Source organism: Trematomus bernacchii, unplaced genomic scaffold, assembly GCF_902827165.1.
Source record: "Trematomus bernacchii unplaced genomic scaffold, fTreBer1.1, whole genome shotgun sequence".
In the NCBI taxonomy this organism is placed as follows: domain Eukaryota; kingdom Metazoa; phylum Chordata; class Actinopteri; order Perciformes; family Nototheniidae; genus Trematomus; species Trematomus bernacchii.
Window position 1 is genome coordinate 6,272,743 of NW_022987714.1, and position 24,879 is coordinate 6,297,621.

The window sequence follows — 24,879 nt, forward strand, 5'->3', positions numbered from 1 at the left end:
CACATATACATGCATGTTGTGTGTGCACGCTCCTGTGTGTGTTATGCCTGAAGACATACGTGCAGTAATAGAGTGGTGGTAGACTCAGACAGCTGCCCAGTGCCATTCACAGCTCAGAGCTCCCAGCCTCCACTCTGCTCTGTTCGCCTTCTGATGAGAATTAATGTACTCTGACGTCCCCTGGGACTCCCCCACTCCCCCCCAACAGCACAGCTAATGAAGAAATACAACCTTGCCAAAATACTGAGGTAGAGAGAGAGAGCGACACAGACAGAGAGAGACGGAGAGACAACATGTGTAAGAGAGAGGCAGATAAACAAATTACAAAAAGGGATATGCAAAAAACTGAACAAGGAGAGGGGTTTCTGAAGGAAGTAGACATAAAAGGAGGTTAATGTACTGCAGTGTGGATGGGATGGATACATGTACGTTATTGGAGGGGACAATAGGACACAGGGTGAGGGAAGCCACGGTAAGGTTTGGCTGTGACCCAAGACACGTGTCCTGGATGGCCATACCCTGCCCCAGGGCTGCTACGGGCAATGACTGCCCTGCCTCTCCCCAAGGGGCTCCCCTGACACTAACACCCACACACACACACACACACACACACACACACACACACACACACACAATCCCCTGCATACACACCTGCGGGTGGATGAGCAGTATGGATGACAGAATACATGACCCCAAAATAGCAACTGTGCGACCGAGCACGGGACGCAAGACACATGCGGTAAAAGCTGACCAACACAAAATAAGAGTCATCAAGTCTGGTCGTCTGTTTCGACCAATGTCAAGCAAACGGACATAAATAGACACATTTACTCCTGGGGCCTTGTCCATATGGTGTCCATCAGTAACAGTTTGGACGTCCTTTAAGTATGGTGTATGTGGGAAGTAACGGTGGGACATTAAGTGAATGAGAGACTCTGTTAAGTCCTCACTATTTTTACTTATTTGTTTCTTTATTCCTATGTTTTTCTTTCCTTTGTCTAAGTAGAATGAAATCAGTTTTAAAGTTTAAAGGGTACTGAAGGCTACTGAAAGTGAGCTATGAATGACAGAAAGACAATGTGATGGTGCTGCTAGACCTTTTTTGGATCCGTTTTTTAGATCCAAACGTTTTTTTTAAACGTGTGAGCTTCAATTTAAAAACAGCTACCTTGGAGTTTGGAGGGAAGCTGTAATCCTTCCTTTAGCCCGAACACACAACTGTAACATTGCATAGAGCAATTTTTAATCTTTAGAGCAGATTCATAAATTAAAGAAGTTATTGTGTTCTACAAGATTGAGCAATCATAGAAAGGAGATTGCAAGATAAGGTCAGATAGAATATACTTTTTACTCCTCTTTCCCAAATGTATTAAAATATCAGAGAACAAATATACTATGGCGAATACTCACAGTTTCTTGGCCTTGTAAGAATCAGCAAACTCCCTGACACTGCGGAGCGAGGCCAGGTCGCACATCATGGCTTCCACCCTTGCTTTGTGCTGTAGAGACAGGAAACACAAAGATAAGATTTAAAAAAAAACAGCAGCATCAAAAATCAACATTGTCATAACCATTATCTCAAGGTTGTTTTACAAAATCAAACTGTCGGCATCATTTGTCTTCATAACCAACATTTGGCAAAAAAAGGAACAGACCAACAAACACAATTCCAGGTTAAAGTGATAAAAAGGTGTTTTCTCCTCTTGAGATCTCTTCCTTATTTTCATTATTAAAAGTTTTTTTAGGGAAGACTTTTATAATCTCAAACAAGGCTTTAAGGATAAAGGATGCTGTGTACTGATATAAAGCCATTTCCGGACAATTTGCTGAATTGTCATCTCTAATTTTGGGCTAGATAAATAAAATTGACTTGACAACTTTCTTTCAGCCTAGTAAAAAAAAGTGTGTAAGAATGCTGACACGTGGTCGCAATCCTGTACGTTCTCTGCACAATTGTGTGTGCGTGTGCGTGTGCGTGTGCGTGTGCGTGTGTGTGTGTGTGGCACATCTTTGCACACCATATGTTAGGAGACAGGGTGAGGATAGGAGAGGAGAAAAGAAAGATAAATGACTTAAGTGAATGCATAGCTGCATTTACACACTGAGGAAGACGGACTAAATATTCATCATGCTCTCCATCCCACTGTAGCGTCTCTGCTGCGGGGCCAAGGCCTCAAGGAGCATATCTTTTAAATAAGAGTGTACGGCCTTTTTTTGTTTTGGATAAAGCATGTGAACTTAGACTTTCTCCCCCTTCTCTACATCTTAATCAGTGCAGGCCCTCTCAACAGACAAACCTGGTTCAATCTCCCTACAACATATGAGCTCACGTGGGATGTGATGTGCAGGTGCGTGCAGCGTGAACCGAAGTGGAGCGTGTTCCGTTTAAAATAACGGTCCATTAGACTCATCCCTCATGCAGGAGAGGGGAAAGGATTGAGATATAGCTCCCAGGACTCCCAGCTGGGCTCTGGGTTCAGCAGCACCAGGTATTCCTGATGCTGCCTCTCCCCTTCGTCCTGCCCATAGTCCCTGAGGAACGCAGTCAGCTCACATTACCCCCGGAACAGCGTTCAGCGTTACGCTCTCCATCCGCCGCCACCACCACGGCTGCTGCTGCTGCGCCCCTATCAGCCTCCACCCTATCAGCCTCCCCCCGATCAGATCTCCAGTCTGTGTGCGTCATATGTGAATGTCTCTCCTCTGCCTGTCTGTCTCCGCAGAGTTAAGCGTACATGACACTCACAGCAAGGACGCTCCATGGAGCAGTGAGCACAAAGAAAACAAGAAAGGGTTAAGAGCGCCTTCTGATGGAAATGTGATTCTTCAGGCATTTTACAGACACCTTAACTGCTCCAGGGCGTATTTATTCATGCATACACAGACACATGCGCACACACACACACACACACACAACAAATGCAGTGTTGTGACTCAAGGGTAAAACCACGCTATCACACCATTATCTATGCCTGAATTATTCTCTTGATGCTACTCTATACCATTATATGGATGCTATTACAAAGCATTAAAGGGCTGATTATGGCTATTATAGATATGATTATAGGGTACCTGCTTATATGATCTGCACACAGCAGTAATCACAGGTGAGAGGAGACAACTGTCTCATTTAATGACTTGTATGTGCAGCACTCACACTCCCACTTTTACACAGTACACATACACAGAAATGCAGGGAAAGTGAACGGTGTGTAGGCTGTGAAAGTAATCTTTTTCCACCAAGTATTCAAACACGTGTAGGAGCAAGACGTACTATATAATTAGAAAACTTTATGTGTAGAAAAAAAGTTGTTCTCATGAAATGGATAATTGAGTTTTACAGAAAGAAATACTACTCATTACTTCGAAACAAGGTCAGAGCAGGCAGCAGTGAGGTAATTAAGAGGTCAGTGTAAGGCCTCCTCAACAGGGAAGCCCTCCATGAGTGTATGACCAGCAGAGAAGATGAGAGCAGGTGTCAGCTTGACGAACACATATCCCCTTCTATAGAGACAGGGGGGAAAAGGGAAGAAGGGATGGAGTAATGGGAGACCAGAGGGAGGATAGAGGGGGGTTGAAGGGGGGCCACTGGAGCAAATCCAGCAGGGAGAAGGTGAGCAGCCTGCCCGTCTACCCTCCCCCTGCAGATTGAAGTCTTGCGAAGAAAATAAAGTTTATTGCCTGGAAAGAGGGGGGAAAAAGCATGTAAAAAGCATTAAAGCGATGGAGGTGAACAATTAGACAGATGGCCAGGTTTTGGAAGGAGAAGAGGAAAAAAAGGGTAGAAAAAGAGAGGAAGAACGCACGGACGCAATCGTTCAGGGTTTTTATGAGGACCCTGACAACTCCTGGTCTCTTCAAGGGCGAAGGAAAAGTGAGAGGCAGCGAAGCCTCTCTGGTTAACTCTGGAGTAATCGCTGAGTGTGCAACAGCACAGAGCCCGGCTCGGGGTGACAGAGCTTACTGCCCCCAGCTACACACAACCTATCGCTCCATCTGAACGCAAAAGGCTAATTATGAATGAAACACACGCGTACAGTAAATAGGCTTTACGGCTTGAAAACTAAAAACTAAGGCGACTGTGTGTCCATCTTCATAACCGGGCACCCACAAAAAGAGCATTGTGTACAGGACAGAAAGTGGCAAGGTCACCATGATTGTAGCATGGCCATTAGATCTCTCCGCTCCTGCCGCTGCCTTCCACCCGCTCAACCCAAGAGAACAGCTGTCTGTAACATGACAATGACCTTTGTGACTTTCATCAGGAGGAGGGGAAGAAGGAAGGAGGAAACAAGCGGCAAGGGTGGAGAGGAAAGAGTTGTGTGAGAGGCAGAAGTTGGCCTCTGCAGAGGTCCCCCTCGGCTCTCCTGGTGTTTTCCACGTGTGTTGGGGGATGACATGTGGTCACTTCAGCTGTGGAGACAGAGTGGATGGACGGAGAGGGAAGATCCCTAATACAATTAGAACTGGGGCCATCCAATCCAATAAAATGAAGAGGTATTAGAGCTGGGGAGCCCCATCCTGTTCAATAAGACACTGGACCACTCTACTAACTCTTAAAACACACACATGTAGGCGTACTCACACACGCACACACAGGTACACACACTTCGCTGACCCCTTTAATAGCATAGCAGCCACCCCTAATGGACGCAGGCAAGTGGAACCGCCAAATAATACACTGTCTTAATGCACTAGGCTCAATCTCATCCCCCTCTCCCCATATCCTTCTCTGCCTTCCCTCTCCCACTTTAACCCCTGTTTCCATCTTCAGTCACCTCGTGCTGCCCCTTCCCCACCTCAGCTCCCCTTATAGATCACCAATGCAGGGACAACACTTAAGAAATCAAAAGTACCCCCATATATACAAAACACTTAGCCTGCAGCCAGCCCAGGTTAACTCCTCAGGCATGGAGAAGGATGGTCAAAGAGAAGGGGAAGACAGAAGAGTGTACTACTTCTATAGGTTGATATGGTTGCTATTGCTCCCTACAAATACCTGATATCAATATGAGGCGTCAGCAATATTACATGGCTGCATTTAAAGCAGCAGGTGCGGAGGTAAGGTGTTGTAATGGCGGTGAAAGTGAATGAGCAGGAAAGACGCCATGTGAAAAGGGCACCTTATAAAAGCAATTAGAGAAATGACTTTGAGCCCCTCTTCTTGCTCTGTAGATTAGAACAGGCCTCGGAGGGAGGAACACAGGAACTCAGATCTCTGTGACCTTGTCCGCAACACGCCACACTAAATTGGTCATCAGCTTTTAAGACCGTATTTTATCATAGATATATATTTTTAGCGAAAGAAAAAGAGAAAAGGGAAGGAGGGGGGGAAACTGTGGGATGTTCTGGTCGTATATCATCCTGTCACAATTATGACGTTTGTTCATAAATACCAACCAATCTCCTCTCCACCTGGCTAAGTCACATGCACTTGTGCTTATGCAGGCGGCATACACCAACAAAGAAGTATGGACACACACCACGTGCCATGAACGCACATGTACGCTGCAAATAAAGAAACAGACACATCTGGCTGTGTGCCCTACCACAGGTCTGAGCATTGACCTCCACACACAGACTAAGAGACTGAATACACACTCGGGAAACATGCATTCAAACACTCAAATGAATGCACACAAACAAACAAATGCACGCGCACACACACACACACATCCACTTACTCACTGACATGCACACACACTGCAATTAATAGGGAGGCAGGTCTCTGGTGAGGAAGAGAAAGTGCCTGTTCAGCACATACAGTACAGGCAGAATATGCAATTTCCTCCAGTTAAGTCTGTATTAAATTGATTTCTTCTTTCCTTGAAACGGACTGGGTTTTTCCCCCCTAATGAAAGCTGGATAATCTACAGGTTTTACCTTTCCTGAAATCAAGTTACAAATCAAGCAATCGCAGGGGCAGATATGGGAAAGGTGAAGGAAGGACATGGGATGATTTTCCAGATGAGAAACATGGTGAATGAGGCTGATGCTCTTAACACGGACATCAGAGGCACCTCTCTCTCTCTCTATCTCACACACACACACACACACACACACACACACACACACACACACACACACACACACACACACACACACACACACACACACACACACACACACACACACACACACACACACACACACACACACACACACACACACACACACACACACACACACACACACACACACACACACACACACACACAGAGTAAAGGCTAGGCGTCGGTTAAGTACTTGCTGACATTTCTGTTCAGTGACGTACTAAGGCTATGGCAGGCCATGTTGGTAAACACCGCATTAATGAGAGTAATTAATGAAACACATTAATTAGTAAGCACTTCAATGAGTTAATCACTCACTCAGACCTGACAAGGACTCATGTAGAGGCTGCAGAGAAACACTGAGCATGCTGAGAAAAACACAAAGGAGGACAAAAAAAAAGGGGAAATATTTACAGGTAACGAGTCGAGCTAATATTACCACATAATAACATCTTTCAATTATGACTTGGAAAAAATGTACTAAGAAAATGTACTGGTAAGAATTAGCAAAAATGTGTGTTTTAAATTAAACACAAGTACTCCTTTTGCAGAGAAAACAGGAGTGTAACATTTTATATTAAATGATTATGAATAGCGCAATTCTTTTAAATATATTTGTTTAAAAATTACGCAATTTCTCCTTCTTAATATCATGCTTTGTATTTTAATTTACCGTACAATGACGCATTTTTTGATATGCTCATTCTTGTTACATTTCTAATCTCCAATGTAACTATTCACTGTATTTGTCAAATAAATGTAGTACAAGTAGAATCAAATTGAAATGCCTAAATAAAGTATAATGTAATAAATTAGTAAATGTAGGTAATTCACCACTGCATATATGTTTTGAGCCCTCAGTTCAAATATAATATATCAAATCAAATATAAAATGAAAACATGATTATAATATTACTATTATAAATATGACACTAGAATTTTGTTTTACAAAAACAAAAACAGGCTGTATGTACAAAATTAAGAAAAATCATGATAATTATTTTTGAGTTATCGGTGCAAAGAGGACTTTATATCGTAGCTTGTATGTGTATTAATCCTGTATTCTCTTACTATTGAGAATTGTATTACCTTACAGGAGAGACAAACAGGTTAAAGAGAGAGAAAAATAGAGACAAAGAGATGGAAAGAGTGTGAGAGCCTGCGACACAGAGGGAGAGACAGAGATGGGAAATGAAAAGGACAGGGCGGTCATCATAATTGCAGAGTTTGCTTTTCGGATGCAGACAGACCAGGGCCATGGGGCCTGAGGCAGATATCAGATTGCACACAAACACACACATACAAACTTACACATGCACCCATATATACCGACACACACACATGTGTTTTGGCTGCATTTGTGTTCTAGAACGGATCAATTGAGATGATGACATCTATGTTTCAATCCTAACAATGTTATATAATAAAGCTGCTCTGTGTCAATCAGTGTGTGTGTGTGTGTGCGTGTGTGTGTTGGTGCGTGTGTGTGTGCGTGTGCGTGTGCGTGTGTGCGTGTGTCCTTTTCTACCTCTGCTTCACTGTTCCCTTCTTTCGTCCAGCACAGAGCCTGATCAGATTTACATTAAAAAGTGATGGAGATTTAAATAATGTGTCTATGTTCTCAGAAAGACATTAAGAGATTTTCATCTTCCTCTCCTCTTCCTCTCTGTCTCTTCCTCTCCATTTCCTCACCCTCTCCTGCTTCTATCTCCCCCCTCATCTCACCCACTCCATCTCCGCCAGATTCGCAGACAATGCACATTTTTCTGCATGTCTTCAGTGTAACCGATACCCCTAACAACCAGGATTTTAATGCAATCCATATTGCTCCCTAATATTTCAGATCTCAGAATAAGCACTGGCAATTACATATTTACACCTAGCTTATTTTGCAATTCTGCAAAGGGACTTTAGTACTTTTCTGAACGACACACGTAGACTTAGATGCTGATTATGTTGTGGTTAGATAGCAAAGTTAGAGGAAAACTCCTAGACCCCATGCACGTACACTGCACATGCAACTTTCAATCTGGGGTGTCAGCAAAAAAGCTAAATAATGTGTTCTTTTCAAGTGTGTTAGTAATGTGATTGCTTTATCAAAACCTGCTAGTTTGATACCGTTTAATTTCTCCTGAAACACTCCTGCCTTGCATCATCTCGGTATCCGGAGGGCGGGTAAAATAGCAGACACCCCAGCAGAAATGCATTTACACATATGTAAACTGATGTGGTGAACACACATCGCTGTACAGAGATGATAAATTCAGCCCCTTTGATTTGGTTACCCGAGCTCTTTTTGTATCAGCTTTATAAAAACATAAGCATCACATAATTGAATAAGAAAAGAATCTGGCAATTAAGAAACATGGAGGCCTTTGATGTGAGTAAGTGTATAATAGGCCTTTTGATGAGGGAGTGTTTTACACTCCGCAGGGTCTGGTACGCACTTTGATTAAAAGCTCTTTTGTTTGGCAATATTCTAAACTGCTTACCATTTTCCAGTGTCACAATAGTTTAGCCTGCAAGTACAAAAGATTGTGTCTTTTCTTTTCTTCTCCTCTCTCTGGGACAACGTCTCCTGTTTTCTCTGGTTTTGAATCACAGTAAGCGTTACAAGAGAAGAATAGAATGAAAGGAATGGCGCAGATCAAATGTTTTACTAGGATAGATTAATGGCTTACAGTGGCACATTCGAAAAATAAATTATTAATTATAATAATCATTATTATTATGATATGCTCATTTTCATATTCAGTACCACCAACGGACGTTGTTAAAGCACCATTATACACGATCCACCCTGTCTGTTGATAAGGTCATGTGGTTTTGCATTCTGTTAAACAGATTTGAATAATAGGATTCTCATCATGCATCTTTAGCCCCTTGTCGCCTGATAATAGCCTGGAAGTCGCTCGTTGAACGATGTCATAAATGCATCATGTGACTTCAGCAAAGGTCGGGGGTCAGCCAGCCACGGATTGTCAACGGAGCGCTGGCCTGACAGAGAATAAATGATGCCTTGTAAACAAATTGAATTATTGCTTTAATTCATGCAGTCTGATTACATTTGCAGGGAGAAGAGTCCTTCACAAGGGAACAGGAGAGTGAAGGAATGACAGTGAGGATGAAGGAAGAAAAAAGAAGAGAAAAAGGTGGAATGACGGGACGTGAACACACACTTTCTCCCTCCATCGGTCCATCACGCTTTCTCTTTGGCTCCACTGAAGGAGGAGTAACTACATTAACAATCCTGAACATCTCACAGGACTGTGCGCTGCTTTCTGTAGACAGTGAGTCCTTCCTTTTGTCTCTCAGCTAAATGTAATAACGGTTGTGTTATATTGAGTTGGGCCGGGCCACCAGGCTGTCTCCCTGCCCTGGCACCAGCTGAGTGACAACAAGCAGGAGACAGATCTGAATTTCACAAACTGATACACAGAGTACAGATTGTCTATTGCAAAAACATTTAACGAAGTTTAGATAATTACAAGGAAAAGAAAATGTACAAAAGAGGTAAAAACCAGACTTAGCCTATTTAGGCAGGAGCTGGGGAAAACATTTGTGTAAGCTTTTTGAAAAGGGCAAAAGGGATAGTCCATCTCCTATGGTACACCCCATGAACTTAAAAACCCTGAATGAAACATCAGTATTAAGTTTGGTCTATCACCCAAAGCTGCATTAGGTCTCTCCTCAGTTTGCTCCTTAATTCCATCAGAGTGATCCCACATTATTGCCCTCTAACAGTACCCTAAACGGAGAATAAAAAGTTTGCTCCCCTCTAGCAGTGTATTACCAGGAAACAACAGGCCCTCTCCTCATTAAGTTATAGATATAAATGCTCCAAAGCATGAAATTACCCCCGAGCCTCCCTCTCCAAATAACCTGGTTTGCAAACAAATGATCCGAGCACAAGCAGTAAAAGGCAGATTATTAAAATAATAGGAGGGATTTAAATTTGCATCCACAGAACAATTCAACACAGGACTGTGCAATTACTCCTCCCCCTCCTCTTCCCCTGTTCATTCCACCTTTCTACTGGCAAGCCAAGTCCCACACACTTTATTGTGTCCATCTGTTCTTTCTTTGAAACCAAGTTTGGTAATTTCAGGTGTGTGTGTGTGTGTGTGTGTGTGTGTGTGTGTGTGTGTGTGTGTGTGTGTGTGTGTGTGTGTGTGTGTGTGTTCATCCACTTATCTGGTAGTGTCTGGTCATTGTTAACCTTCTTCAAAACAAAAGTCAATTTACATGCTTGTACTTTCTTATTCTCCTAGGACCTCACCCCTTATTTCTCTCTTCCTATCTTACGCTATGATAAATATCTGACTTTATCCGGAGACAATAACAGTCCCTCCTGAAGTAAATGGGGAGTGATGAGAGAGTGAGGTACACAGGAATGGACGAGGCAAAGGGTGCTCAGGTCCGCATTACCTCTGAGTTATGGCCTCTATTTGCATCTCAATCAGCCTCTTTGGAGAGCCCACCACCTTGGTAACACCCCCATCACAGCACAGCCACCCCTGGTAATCAGGGAGATTTAGTGGGACTGGCAGCCTACCATGGGCACCCCCTGGCTGGGGCTGCAGCTCATTCCCAGGCCCTGGTCTCGCTAAGGGCCCTCTGGGCCACATCCAAACACAGGAGAATGGCGGCACTTAACAAGACTGAGGAAGACCAAAATAGACGAGCAGCAGGAACAGGCCATAAAGCAGAGGGAAAACAAAGCACCCGCGTGATTGTTATAGATGTTCCGGTATAGATGTCTGCATAGTGTTCTGTACTGCTGCCTCATTATAGCAGCAGGAAAAAAGAAAACAAACTTGAACTTGTGACCTAAGGTGAGAACATTTTATCTCAGAGTTGATGATGACACCATCGCGCTGCTCCCATGCCGCAAACACGGGTTCGCTCTCACATGTAATGGGACTATGTGCACCCACAATCACACACAGCTACATGGTGTGATTTGCAGATAGTGAATGCTCCACTTGAGAGATGCCTCTCTAGTTAGCGCTGTCTCATGGCTGAACCCTGCTCAGGTATTATTACTTACACTCAGGCCTATTGATATTGTGACTCCAGTATCTGTTCACCTCCTTGTTACTGCCTGGACCTCAGCACAGCGTACACACATGTCTGCCTGCGTGCATGCCATGTGTGTCTGTACCCGTTAGCTTGTTTGTGTGTGTATCCCGGACCTCTGGGGTAGAGAGTAGTCAGAGAGCTCAGAAGAAGACGAGATCCCGAGGAGGCTAATAGAGAAACACTCAACACCCCAGGGGCCTAATCAACTGCGAAGGACTCGTACCCATAGCTCCAAATCTCTCTCTTAAACAACACACTCTGGCCTTTCTTTCTCCCTCTAATATCACGGATACTCCAAACTCCACAATCCACAGACCAACGCCGAATCCATAAAGACTTGGTAGAGGAAAGCTTGTAGAAAAACAACAGTAAAAGAGAATGCACGACTGGAAACCCATACTAAAGCTGCAAACACAGATGGCTCAGGTGAGCTGAGGAGAAGAGTAAACAAAAAGAGACGCGCTAGGACGGAAGATGGAGAGACTCAGAATGAGGAGTTTCAGTTATCAGAATCAAATATAAGTGGGGGGAAAAAAACTGGAGAGTGGGCCACATTAATCAAAGTGTTCACCTAGTGGGCAGCCATATGGCAGATCAGCACGCCAACAGTGCAAACTTGCTGATCTTCAGTAACGGGGTGCAATTAATTCCACTGGCTGCATTCATCTCTCCCTCACACACTGAAGGAAGGGAACGAAGGAGAGAGAACAGAGGAGGGTTTGTTTTGACTCTTTACTCTTCTTCCTCTCCTCTTTCTACCTTTCTCTCCCTCTTGGAGCAGAGGAATCAAACCCAGGTGATGAATGAGGTGGACACAAGGGCCTCAGGTAGCTGCTGTGGCGATGGTGGGGGGAGTGATGGGGGGTGGGACAAGAAAAAGTGAAGAAATTAGGAAACAGAGAGAGGACAGCGGCAAAGAGGGGATTAGTTTATTCTAAGATTGAGCTGAGGCATTTGTAAAACCTTAAAATCCATATTTATATATTTATGTGCATGTATTTTTTCCCAACGGAGACTTTTTTCTGAAATAAAAGAGTGAAGGCATGCACTATAACACTGGTAAAAGAAATCAAGCCTCGTACATGTATTGTAAATCCCATCATATGGCCCACATAGTAACTATGTACAGGGTTGCAAATAACACACTGTTTCTATTAACACTTTCCACACTTTTCCAAAATGTAGAAAACTAACTAATTTGAAAGGAGGCTAAAAATAAAAAAATGTATTAATGGGAAAGTTTGAAAATGTTGAAGTTGGGTTTAATGAGGTTATTTCATCGTCTGTAATGCCATAGAATCTCTGTCCTGTTATTTTGTGAATTAAAGGGTTAGTTTATATTTACCAAAATCACACACTTTGACAAACAAACAAACAGATGGAAGCATCGTGGACCAGTGTTCAGCTGAGGTAAAATGGTTTATTTCAATAGAATCTGGTGGCTATAGTGGGGCCCATCCCCCGTCAAAACGGTCGGTCTCACTGCATGGTGAACGGTTAAAATATTCTAATTATAGCGTACACTTAAACTGATATTGATTTCTTTCGTCTGGCTTTTTTTTGATGTGGCTAAATGCTTTGATGCTGCCCCAGCACAGCAGTGCAATGCTCCTGTCCCGGTTGTCTCTCTATACTGGGGCAGGCCGAACACCACCTGCTGTATACATTACAATGACTTATATTAGAAGCTCATTCAACCCCACTTCATAACATCCAAACTACCCCTTTAAAGTCTGTTATTTGCATGAAAATATCAGAGAGTGTAGGAAATAAAGTTTGTACTCTAAGCAACTCACATAAAGATGTGCAGCTTTCCCTTGAAACACAATCTCAGTGAATCTGGAATGAAGTCTCTCTGCAAGATTAAATCAAATACAGTGTTTTTATCAGCAATAAATTCATTAAAATGTAAATTAAAAAAGCAAAAATGATAATGATAAGTGACGTCATTCTTCTTCAGTTGGATAGAGAAATCTTGTCTTGGAAAAGATGGTCAGTGTTTGAGCATGCACTTTGTGAGCAAGCAGAATGAAGTTCAGCACAACCTGACCACACGAACTCACACACACACGACTCTCAAACCTCTTTTGGTTTTATGTAAAATTAGGCTCTCCCCTGGCTCTTAACACAAGCTCATCTCCATTAGCCGCAACCTAGTAAAACTGACTCCAGCAAATGAGTTGTGGATATGCATTCCCCCGGCCCTCTCATCCCTCCCATCCATACAAATATACTGCATCTGCTATCTCATGTCCATATCTCCGTAAGTCAGCCCCTCCCATAGGCCTAGTCACCATACCACCCATACCAATATCATAAATGACTGTGGGGGAAGCCTTCATTAGGGCAGCAGCCCCTTAATCAGAGCATTTTCCTTTTGCGCATTGGGATGGTTCTTTATGGCCCAAAAGGGGCTCTGTTAATGAGGAAGTACACATGTCTCCATTTCCTGTCTAGCCAGGTCGGCAGTTCCTGTATTTGAACCTATTATAATCAGGATGCTTTTTTAATGAGCTATATTCATTTTGGTCAAGCATCAAACACTATGTAGACATCCAATAACAGAATAAATGAAAAGTCACACAGAATTAATTACACTAATACTCGTGCCAAACATCCTGACATAGCCATAGCTATTATTACCAACCTTTGGAGATGAGAGGAAATAAATTACGAAAAGGGCATCATCAAAGGTATTTTGATGTCTTTATCTCTATCAAATGGGGTCCTACTATTTAATGCACTCAAGCAGCATGGCTTGAACCCATATGATGGCCGCTGAATCATTGCAGTGTCACAGTAAATTCTGTTACAGTGATCGCACAAACGTGGGGCTTTTTCACGTTCTGCTCTTGGCGGGCTCATTCTTCTCAATCCTCCTCTCCTCCACACCTCTGATCTCTCCATGTCTCCTGTCTTTCCTTCCCTCCATCATCCCCTTTTCCCTCCCAGGCCTCGTTGACATTAACCTGGAGCACTCACATTTTCCCATGGTTCTCCATGTTGCTCTCCGCATGTCAGAGCGGGAGGCTTTATGGCCCACATCCATCAGCGTTACATGCCAGGATTTATGGGAGATGGAGTCCAAACCTGATCGCTCTGAATCAGTCTTGCCGACGCCGACCCCTGGGCCGCTGTGGGATGTAATGGATGAGCATCCGTACCCCCCACCCCTACCTCACCTCACCTTACTTCACTCTCTCCTCACCCATACCCTGCACTCCTCTCTTGATCTCAGATGATTTTGACTCCCCTCTGAACATGAGTCCAGTCCTCTTCCTTGCCCTATTTGGCTCATCTTGGTGATTCATTCAAACCTAATGGAGATTTGGTAACCAAACATTAATGAGGCCGTCTATCTGAAGGAAATATCTAAGTGCACTAACATACACTCACACAGACATAAGCTCATCATTCACTGCTATGTGTAGTTTTATTTGGGCTAATTCATCATGACACTGTATTAATAGGCAGCAGTGCCCTTCAGAGGAGAGATGAGAGCCACCAATTAACTGTGTTCATCACTGCCACAGACAAACTTGTAATGACAAAGGTCTGTCAAATGACTCTGTCCTGCAGAGGCTCTCTGTGTGTTACAGCGAAACTGACGGGGTAGAAGAAGCTCGGTGATCAGGAAGAGAGGGATAAGATCTAAAAGTTTCCACACATTTTGTAATCAAACTTTGTGCTTCTATACCAACACGGCCCAGCATATGTGGACTAACCAATGAGTTAACCCAACATGATGTGTTTTCACCACCGGCCTTCTATCTTAGTTTACTACAGCCCCATACACATCACTTAGGTATATGGAGAAATCCAAAGCTGCCAATTATGTTTGGAAATTTGCCATTCAAGGTAACGGTTTTGCAGTCAATGAGTAAAACACTGCTTTAAAATAGACTTTCCACTCAAAGAAATGAACCCAATCCATTATGACAGCATTGACAACAAAACGCCCAAGAAAGTTAGAGACATCCTGCTTGCTCCCCACGGCATTCAGCCCAGAATTCATCAGCTGGGCCTCTGCGGTCTACATATATAGTGCTGTGACTCAGGGACTCAGAGGTTAAAGGTCAATCTGTGTTCACTGGTTTACAGCAGGTTTTATTAGTTATTTGATATATTTACACAACCTGTTCACCTCCTCACCTGCCTCTATATAGAGTTGGTTATCTAAAAGTTGCACAGTGCACACACACAAGCTAATTTCTCAACTGGAACAGGTGAAGTAATATTGCCCTGCGGCCCCCCAAACAGGTCGGTACCCTAATAAAGGCTTTACACTATGAAAGAAACACAGTGAGGCAGCTCCGACACCTCTGAGCCTCCCTCAGCATACACACATACATGCACACACACATAAACACACATACACATTGACACACAAGGGCTGTGCCTGGTCACAGGTCAGGAGAGCCTGTAGCTCTCTGTGGTACAGGGGAGCAGAACCGCTTTAACCTGTAATATACTTGCCTCTCCCCTGGTGCCACTTGTTGGGGTTTTAGACGAGGGGAAATTACACCTGCGCTCTAGCCTGACACACACACACACACACACACACACACACACACACACACACACACACACACACACACACACACACACACACACACACACACACACACACACACACACACACACACACACACACACACACACACACACACACACACACACACACACACACACACACACACACACACACACACACACACACACACACACACACACACACACACACACAACACACACACACACACACACACACACACACACACACACACACACACACACACACACACTGTGCGATGTTGCTTTATCACTGATCACCTTATAGGCGTGCTTCACACACCATTAAAACTCTGGAACCATTTTGAAAGCATGAGCAACCCAAATAGCAATAGCACTAAGGGCCGTCTACACTATGAACAATAACTATAAAGGTAGCCATCATTATATCGTTTTAAAACCAGTTCTAACTCAAGTACACTGTTGAGTCCACCCATCAGTGGCATACGGTATTGTTGGGATCAATTTCAGAGTGAATGTATGAACACAATAAAAACAGTCTTGATCCATCTGATTACAAATGTGTTGAGCACAGGAGGGTAGATTAGTAAAATGGACTGTAAACATATTTTCTATCAACATTAAAGTGTACCTTTATAAATAGACAGCATCTCTCCTCCTTTCTCCCATCAAGGCTTTCCTCTTACCGTGGCTGGGCAGAACAGTGTGGATGCTCATATTGTTATATTTACAGTTCTACGCTATAGTTGCTATAGTATAGTAGCTAAATGCTATAGTTCTCACTCTTAGTGTGGACACCCTTTCCCACCTGCTCTCCATCCACCATCCCCACAGGCTAGCTAGCAGGTTCAATGTATGATAAGAATTAAGACTATGAGCTGGCATTACCATCCAAAAATTGTTTGCAGGCGTGAAAACAAACTAAAACAGGTGTTTATTCACTAAACACAGGATCAATCACATTAAATTCAGTTTTGTAAGATAAGTAAACATTATGCTACCAACACTGTTCTGTAGGCCTAATCATTTGCCACTGTGTAGGCTTAACTCTGGTGAGTCTGGGAGGCCGTTTCATCTTCGAAATGTTCAACTAAAATAAAAACAACATCCAGCCTACTCTGCAAGTCAAATGTGAGCTGAGAGATAATCATTGAAATGGGGCAGGAGAGAATGAAACTAATAAAAAGGCAGTGTATCAAAGTATCGCAGTTAAGCATTGGTCACGTGAGGGCAACTACACCACAACTCTGGTGTTCTCTAAATGAATCCCCCTCGTCCCATGCTTGATTTATGGACCTGTAAAAACAGACGTTGTTTTTAATCTACTGCTGCCTGAATCTGCCCCTCTAATGAAATGTGGTGTGTGTGTGTGTGTGTGTGTGTGTGTGTGTGTGTGTGTGTGTGTGTGTGTGTGTGTGTGTGCGTGTGTGTGTGTGTTAATGATGTATGGGCTGAGGTCTGATTCTTTGAGCATGAATTTTCTCTCTGATAAATATGCATTCAGTTACACAGACTGATTAAGCTGTAAACCACTGTTAACTGTGTGTCAAAGTACATACAAACACACACAAATATACATGCGTACATGCACACACTAACAAACACACAACTTTCCCAGAAAATAATGATAGCTGTGCCTGGGGCAGGATTGTTTGGATGCCTGGAGCGGTTCACTGATATCAATTCCATGAGACCTGACTGCAGAGGATATCCTATAAACACAAGATACAGGCTCAGAGACACAGCCTTATCAGCAAAACACATTTTACACAGTCAAGGATGATGATTTGCAGAGTTCTGCACCAAAATGCTAGATATAGATTTTGGGGAAATAAACTGAATACAAAAATGTAAAGTAAAGTTCTACATAAATACACAGTAAATAGAAAAATAAGTCTTTAGAGGTCACATCCTTGTCTGAAAAAGCACACTTTCATCTACATTTTGTACGCAAAAAAAACCCTTAACAACCCATTATTTTCACATTCACAACAACGTCATCATAATTCCATATTTCTTTTAGAAAGAGCACTTGACTATAGAGAGCATTGCAACCGTTATTCTGGATCGGGCTGACATTGAATTATGTGACTTGCAGTGTGAGACTGGTCGGACGTGGCAGCTGGTGACTTGTAGTGACGCACTTGTCTGTTGTTAGCGGACAATCCCTCTGTCCTTTACAACAAAAACAAACTGACACCACACACACTCCTATGTTTTTTTTTTCCCCCTTTCGAAAATGCGAGAGGACATGGACGTGTAGGCCACCAGATATATGGAGGTTCAAACACACATACTCATTAAGTTCCCATCTCATGTCTGACTTTACTCTTGTTGAGTTATGAAAGATGACAAGCATCAGACAATTTAAATCTCACATAGACATCAAACACAGAATTACATGTAATTAGCCTTTTGCATCTCCAATGAACTTTATCGTGGGATCTGGGAGCCTGTGCTAATTTCAAACTGTGCTAAAGATGCTAAAAGAGCTCGGGGTAATATCGGATAAATGTTATAGCCACTTGCCAGATGGTTACTGCATTCAACATTACTGTGTTTGCTTGTTTGGCAGACATTAACTAAGCCTCGGTCTATTTGGCTGCAGCTTATTACAACTGGCTCCTCTCCTGATTTAAAACATTTCAGTGTGTGCTGGACTTGTCTCTCTGTGGTCAGCACTTCTCAGACTTCAATAAAAACATTCTCTGCTGGCAGAGAGAGAAAGAAGAGGAGAAAGAGTGAAAGAGATCCAAGCCACCTCTCACCTCTCTCATCATAAGAAGCCCTCGTCCCAGGGCTATGGGCCCACCTTCAGAGGCGAGAGTGAAAGAGTGAGGGATGAGAGTCTGTCAGGTTCAAACAACAAAGGGGTGCTGCCTTACACATCCTTCCTCAACCTGTCCCCTTCAGTGGCAGTGACATCATTTAAATCATTTAAAACCTCCCCAACATGACCTATGGCAAGTGACCCGTCATTCTAACGCTCACACCTCCATGTGAGACGGCTGCCGAACTGCTTATTTAGCAGAAAATACCACCCGGCTAACTATGTGATTTATTCAAAATTATTCCTCCACAGTGCTCCTTCACACGGAGCATTTGCCCATAGTTCACTGTGGTCCAGGCAATTAGGAGCAGGCCACACCTCTCCAGGAGACAGAGCACCTGGCCATAGCAGACAGACATAAGGAGGAGGAGAGCTGAGCGGCGCACAGATTTCCACGACGGCCTGGAATAACTAAGCAGAGCAGTGAGGGAGAGTGAGGGAGTGAGGAATGCAAGCAAGGCACTTTAGGATTCATTTAGGTTCCCCATCTCCCTGGTCACTTTATTAGCAGTCTGGGAAGAGTGATGCATGTCCCAAAGCTATGCAAAATGCATAATCAAGCATTTAAATACACACCATGTGGATGGATGTGTGCACGCACCTATGTGTGCACACATCCTGTACTTGTGGAGTGTATTACATTGATGTACAATCACACATACACACACAACACAAAATGCTTACTACTGTAAAAACTCCAGGTATTCAACTCTTTTACGTTTATTCTAACAGTCTATACAACACAGAGCCTCCTTTACTATTCCCACGAGCTGCATTGTAACCGTCACCTGTGTGATGTAAAGAAATCCTCAGTGGTATATTACAGTAAAGCCTATTGTAGTGCAAGCTTCGTGTGGTCGGAGGAATCAGAGCGGGGTAAATTTGAGGAAAAAGGGGTTTCCTCATCAAATTTACATATCGCAATTCCACCCTCTATTCATCAATCCTTTCTGCTCGCTTCAGTGCCAGGCCGATGTAGACTGTAGTTAGGGGAGTGGGACCTTTTTATTCCCAGTCCACAGACAGAATGCAGGTAGGAAACAAACAAATAAATAAGTAAATAAGGGCTCCCTGGAGAGGTGGACGCATGCCACTAATATGCCAGGAAACAGAACAATTTTCCCAATACCTTATCCTGGAAATAAGGGAAAGCCGCCACCCTCTCAATGATTCAGTGGATGCACCTGATATTGGAGATGAGGATTGGGAGAGCAGCAAGAGATGGAAGTGCAGGTGTAATGTCAGTATAGTCTGGGGACAATCTGAGAAGGGGCTCTTGGGCTCTTTAAGTACAAGCGTCAACATCCCCAACAACAATCTCCACTGGATTTATCTGAGCTCAAACTGTGGTGTGTCAGCATAACCACATGCAAAATAAAATTACTTTTGCTCTGGTCTTTAATGAAAGAAAGTGCACCATGTGAGGCATCCTTAACCATAAAAGGGCATGCATGTTTGTATTCAAACAATCATAAACATTTGTTTTTCTATTTGTTATTTAAGTTCAAAATGAAAAGAAATTCAGCTCAGTATGACTTGATTTTAAACATATTTGGCAGGAAAAGAAAACCAGGGAAATAATTACAAGTAAATAAAATTACGTTTAAAATCCTGCAAATGACAAACGTATATCTACGGGCTTCTCTGGCAGCATAAAAGAGAGTCACAGACCTACTCCACTGACCTGGGAAATTGGCTGCTGTTGTTTCCTTAATCATTGTGGGAGGGAAATGAGAGGAAATAAGAGGAAAAAAAGGAACGTAATCGAAGGGTGAACGGAGGGGGACAAAAGTCTTTTGGCCTTTCAGAGATATGAAAAGAGAGAGAGCAAGGGAGAAGGGGAAGAGAGGGGAAGAGTGACTAAAAGAGCAGCATCCTGAGGCCCTGGAGGGGGATGTAACCCACCAGGTCAGCATTTCACATGTGTCACTTCCTGTTGGCCTCAGTAGGGAGAGCGTGGCATGGCATGGTGGCCAGCGGGGCACAGGGCCTGTCACACTGACACAGGAGGTTATGCACCGGACAAACGGACAAATGCACACACACACGCACACACACATGCACACACACAAACACACACACACACACAACACTTTTCCTGTGCTAACAAGTGTGATTTGGGTTAAAGGTAGAGCATGGTGACACAGAGGGGTCTGAATGCATGCATGTATCACAATCATGCAAGAGTTTTTTTTTTCAATAACAAAAAAAGGGACTCATGTGACATTCTCAGGAAGGAGTAAACAAGTTTATGCACCAAGAACCTCAAGAAGAGACCGCCTTCTTCCCGTCTGTCTTTCAAGACCTTTCCTGCGTACGTCACTTTACCTGAAAGAGGAAACCGTATAGATATATCGTTCTAAATATCTGAAGGATTGAATCTAATAACAATGGTGAAGGTAGAGGTTTGTGACAGAGGGTTTGTATTCTTTGACTATTTTTCATATCTCGCAGAGCAGAGAGTGTCTGCAGTGTGAGTGACCGCTGCTTATCGGCTCTCAGTCCGCCTGTCTCGCTCTGCCTCTCTGGCCTGTGTTAATGTTGCTGTTTGACATTGCAAGCAGCAGGCTTTTTTCTCCCAGCAGCCTCAGTGGACACTGAGCTTTAGCCTAATTGGTTCCAGAGCAGACCCTGACAGAACTCTCCTCAGCGGCACGCAGCCATATTAATACCCCCCTGCCACACACACACACACAACAAAAACAAGCACAGCAATCAGTGACTAGCTCGCTAATTAACGCCCTTACAAAGCAGCTCATTAGCATGTGTTGTAGAAAGGGGCAGTGGGGAAAATAAGCATTTTGGATTAAAAAAAGGAAAGAAATTACAAAATAAGACCATGCCGCACGAGTGTGTATGTGTGTGTATTGTAATCTACTCGGGCCAAGGGCCTTGGTTGGCCCACTGTATCTCAGGGGAGTCCATTACAGCTCCCTGAGGGAGACATTGGAGTCAAAGATAAGCAGAATTTTAAAGGCAATCAGGAAAAATAAATCTTCAGCACGCAGGAAACACTTTGGTTATTAACCAGCAACTTAACCTGCCTGAACTGTGAGCGGAATAGGAGATGGATAGGGAAGGAGGATGTGGGGAAAAAAAACATGTAGTTAAGTCATGGTACAGACGACAAGAGATGCTGAGCTCAAACATCTGCTACCTGACGAAATTGTTATTTCAAAAATAAGATGGAAAATGTATCATAACCCACAACATTTTGATTCTTTAAACATATCTTAAACATATCCCTTTGTCTCATTTTGGTGAAAAACCCTTCCCTCTCCGTATTTTCCTATCTCCTTCTGCTCGCCCTCCACCATCCCAGCATCCATCTGCTGGTTAATCCCCCCCTGGTTTTACTGTGGCTTCATCACAGCCTGTAAAAACAGGCCCCTTTGAACCCTATAAAGGCAACTAGCATCGGGCTTATTGTAAAACACAATCATAAGGTAAATGTTTATCCCCTCTCCGCCACTCTAAACTCCCCTAATGAGCCTGCTGGAGGGGGTTCACCTCGCAGCTCCAACAGAGGGAGAGAAAATAACCCATTCTGCACAGATTAGGCCTGCGGTGGAGATGGAGCTGAAGTCCCATCATGAAAACAGTGTGTAACATAAACACAGCGAGAAACTAATTTCATGATAAAAAGTCAGCAAAAACACAAACAGGAATTACAATCTCTAGTGGGCCAAACAAGCTTTATAACGTAAAGCTAAAAATGTAACCAGTAAAATACATAAACATTCTAGGGCTGGAAAATATATTGAAATTATATTCATATTGTGATATGTGATAAATATCCTCTTAGATTTTGGATTTTGTTATTTAGTGTTATGGCAAAATCTTGTTCTTTCCTTGTTTTAAAGGCTGGAAAGTGATGTGATTTACCAGGTTGTTTCCAATGTATTTCCTCAGCCCCCTTAGTCAGTTTATCGGCACTACTGATAATAATTTATCAAAACTATAATTGCGTAAATATTTTGTGAAAGGTATTGATAACTTGGTATTTGGTCAGAAATATCGTGATCTGGTTTCTTTCCTTATTGCTGAGCCTTGAAACAAATACTTTAATATTAGATGAAGATGAAGTAGAGGTACCACTAATGTTATGTAAAGTGTATTGTTCTGTTTATACTGCGGTTGTTCCTGGCAGAGCGTGGTCTGATGGCTGGGAAGGATGAGCCCTCTGACCCTGCACTTCCTAACAGCCAGTGGCTGATCTGACCTGCCCATTATCCATGGGTGACCCCACTATTATACCCACTGTCGGTACACGACGCTGCGCTGAGCGGCACCGCCCTGAGCTGCAGACGAAACCACAGCTCTCTCCTCTGAACAGCAGCACTGGCCCACACAGCCAGAGAGTTAGAGAAAGAGAGAGTTCAGAGTAATAGTAAGCAGGTAGTTAGAGGTCAGAGGTCCTGTGCAATCGGGACAGCACTTCCACTCCTGGCAGCCAGAGCGGAACTCTGAGAGGGACCTGGAAGTAGATATGATGACCTTTTGTACAGAGGACCCCAAAATATAGCCTCTTATCAAAATGACCTTAACGCAGGAGCATGGGAAGGCGAGCAGAGTCCATCCATCATCTTAAAGATTAATCCCCCTCTCTATTCTTCTCCTGAATCTATTAATAATGTCGCCAGAAGGGAGAATTTGCGGCAAAGATTTATTCTGATATTGTGACTTTTATTCATTAGCCTATAACAGGGGGATTCCTTTAGGAGGAAATATGGAGTTGGCTTAGGGAATGCTAATTCACTCCTCCTGCTCCTTTTGAACGATACAGAACTGTATTAACTCAATCACTTCATTTGCTGAAAATATGCACTTGTAAGACAAATAAAGAAGATTATCGTTTACACTGCAGAGGTCACCAGTCATTTCAGGTTGTGAATTCCAAACAGCTTCCATGTGTTGCTTCACAAACATTTAACAACATCTTGGATCATTCTGTGGCAGGTGTGAAATCAATTTGACTAGAAAATCTGGCACTTAGATCGTAGCTTTTCCTCAGTCATTGAAACAAAGCAGCCACATTAATAGATCTGTACACTGGATTTCGCACTGTGGAGCAGCGCCGACAGCCCCAGGGGCATACTTCAATTAGAGACATGGGTGAGTTTAAACACTGCAGATCTACTCTCGCTCAAAGGCGTTTGTCTCCCTCTCTCGCGCCCCCTGTTTTCCTGCCTCTCAGTCTCTCTCTCTCTCCATATCTGCGCGGAGCACTCACTCTCCTTCTTCTTCAAGTCCTGCTCTCTGTAATCAACCCAGTGCTAATGGCTTATTCTTTCTGCTCCAGCACCCACATTTCACTTGTTTATTTTCCCACACTCGTAAATCTGGGGACGCGTCACAAGCGCAGCGATATTAGAGCAATAATCTCAGGTAATTATCAGATGCCCTCTCCCACTTTCTCTCTTTTTCTCACTAACACTCTCCCTCTCTCTTGCTTTAAGCAGAGACACCCAAAGAGAAGTTCTTTTTCGCTTTGTTCGTCTCACAAGGGAGACCAGAATATGAGGACCATATAAACAATTGGTTTATATATTTAATGTTACTGATGCGTGCATTATTGTAACATTAAGTCTGTCACACATCCACTGCTCACATTGTAACAAGTCTAATCTTTTTTTTATTTGTAGCCCGAAATCATAGATTTGTTCAATAAAGAGTTACTATCTGAACAACATAAAACACCCTCTATATTTAGATTCTGGTTTTGGTTAAAGAACAACTGTTTTAAAAAAATTCAAAAACCTGAAGACAATGAAAGGGTGTAACTTCAGGGAGTATCCTTAAACCCCGAGAAATAAGCCGAATAATCTTTGGCTTAATAGACAATAAGTGTTACCAGAATAAAATCATTTCTGTTCTTTTCATATACCTTTTTGACATCACCATTTTTATATTTTAAAGAGTTGATTGATCCAAGCATAATATCGGGAATATGGTGGGTTAGACTGCCACTTACCCACTCCTGCTGAATGAGGCTGGCTGCCTTGCTGGCCCGAGACAGGTTTCGACACGCCAGGATCACATGGGCGCCATGAAGAGCAAAAGACCTGGCTGTCTCGAAGCCTGAGACACGATCAGGGAGACAGGAAGACAGACAGAAGAAAAAATGTGAGCGAGCCACGCTTCAAAGATTAGTTTTTTTCTTAAGATAACTTTGATTCTCAGGGGTTGAATCTAATGGGGTGTCGGGGGTGGTGATGCTGGCGGTGGGGGTTGGGGTGCAAGTTAAAATCCCTATCAATTTTCCATATAATTTCTTTCATTGAGTAACCCAGTGGTTTGGTAGACGGAGCTAATCATTTCTCTCTGAAGTGATGAAACTGATTGAATTATTGTGGACTTCCTCCTCTCTTATTAGATAAA

The 24,879-nt window shown here is 43.2% G+C and overlaps 1 protein-coding gene across 1 annotated transcript in view; it reads right to left on the reverse strand.

Moving 5' to 3' along the window:
• wwox (WW domain containing oxidoreductase) overlaps positions 1 to 24,879 on the reverse strand; it is a 130,492-nt gene that overhangs the window by 91,548 nt on the left and 14,065 nt on the right. Inside the window, exons 5-6 of the mRNA XM_034141830.1 lie at positions 24,473 to 24,579; positions 1,411 to 1,499 (exon numbers count right to left, since the gene is read on the reverse strand). Of these exons, the coding sequence (XP_033997721.1) occupies positions 1,411 to 1,499; positions 24,473 to 24,579 (196 nt within the window). The remainder of the gene's footprint in view (positions 1 to 1,410; positions 1,500 to 24,472; positions 24,580 to 24,879) is intronic.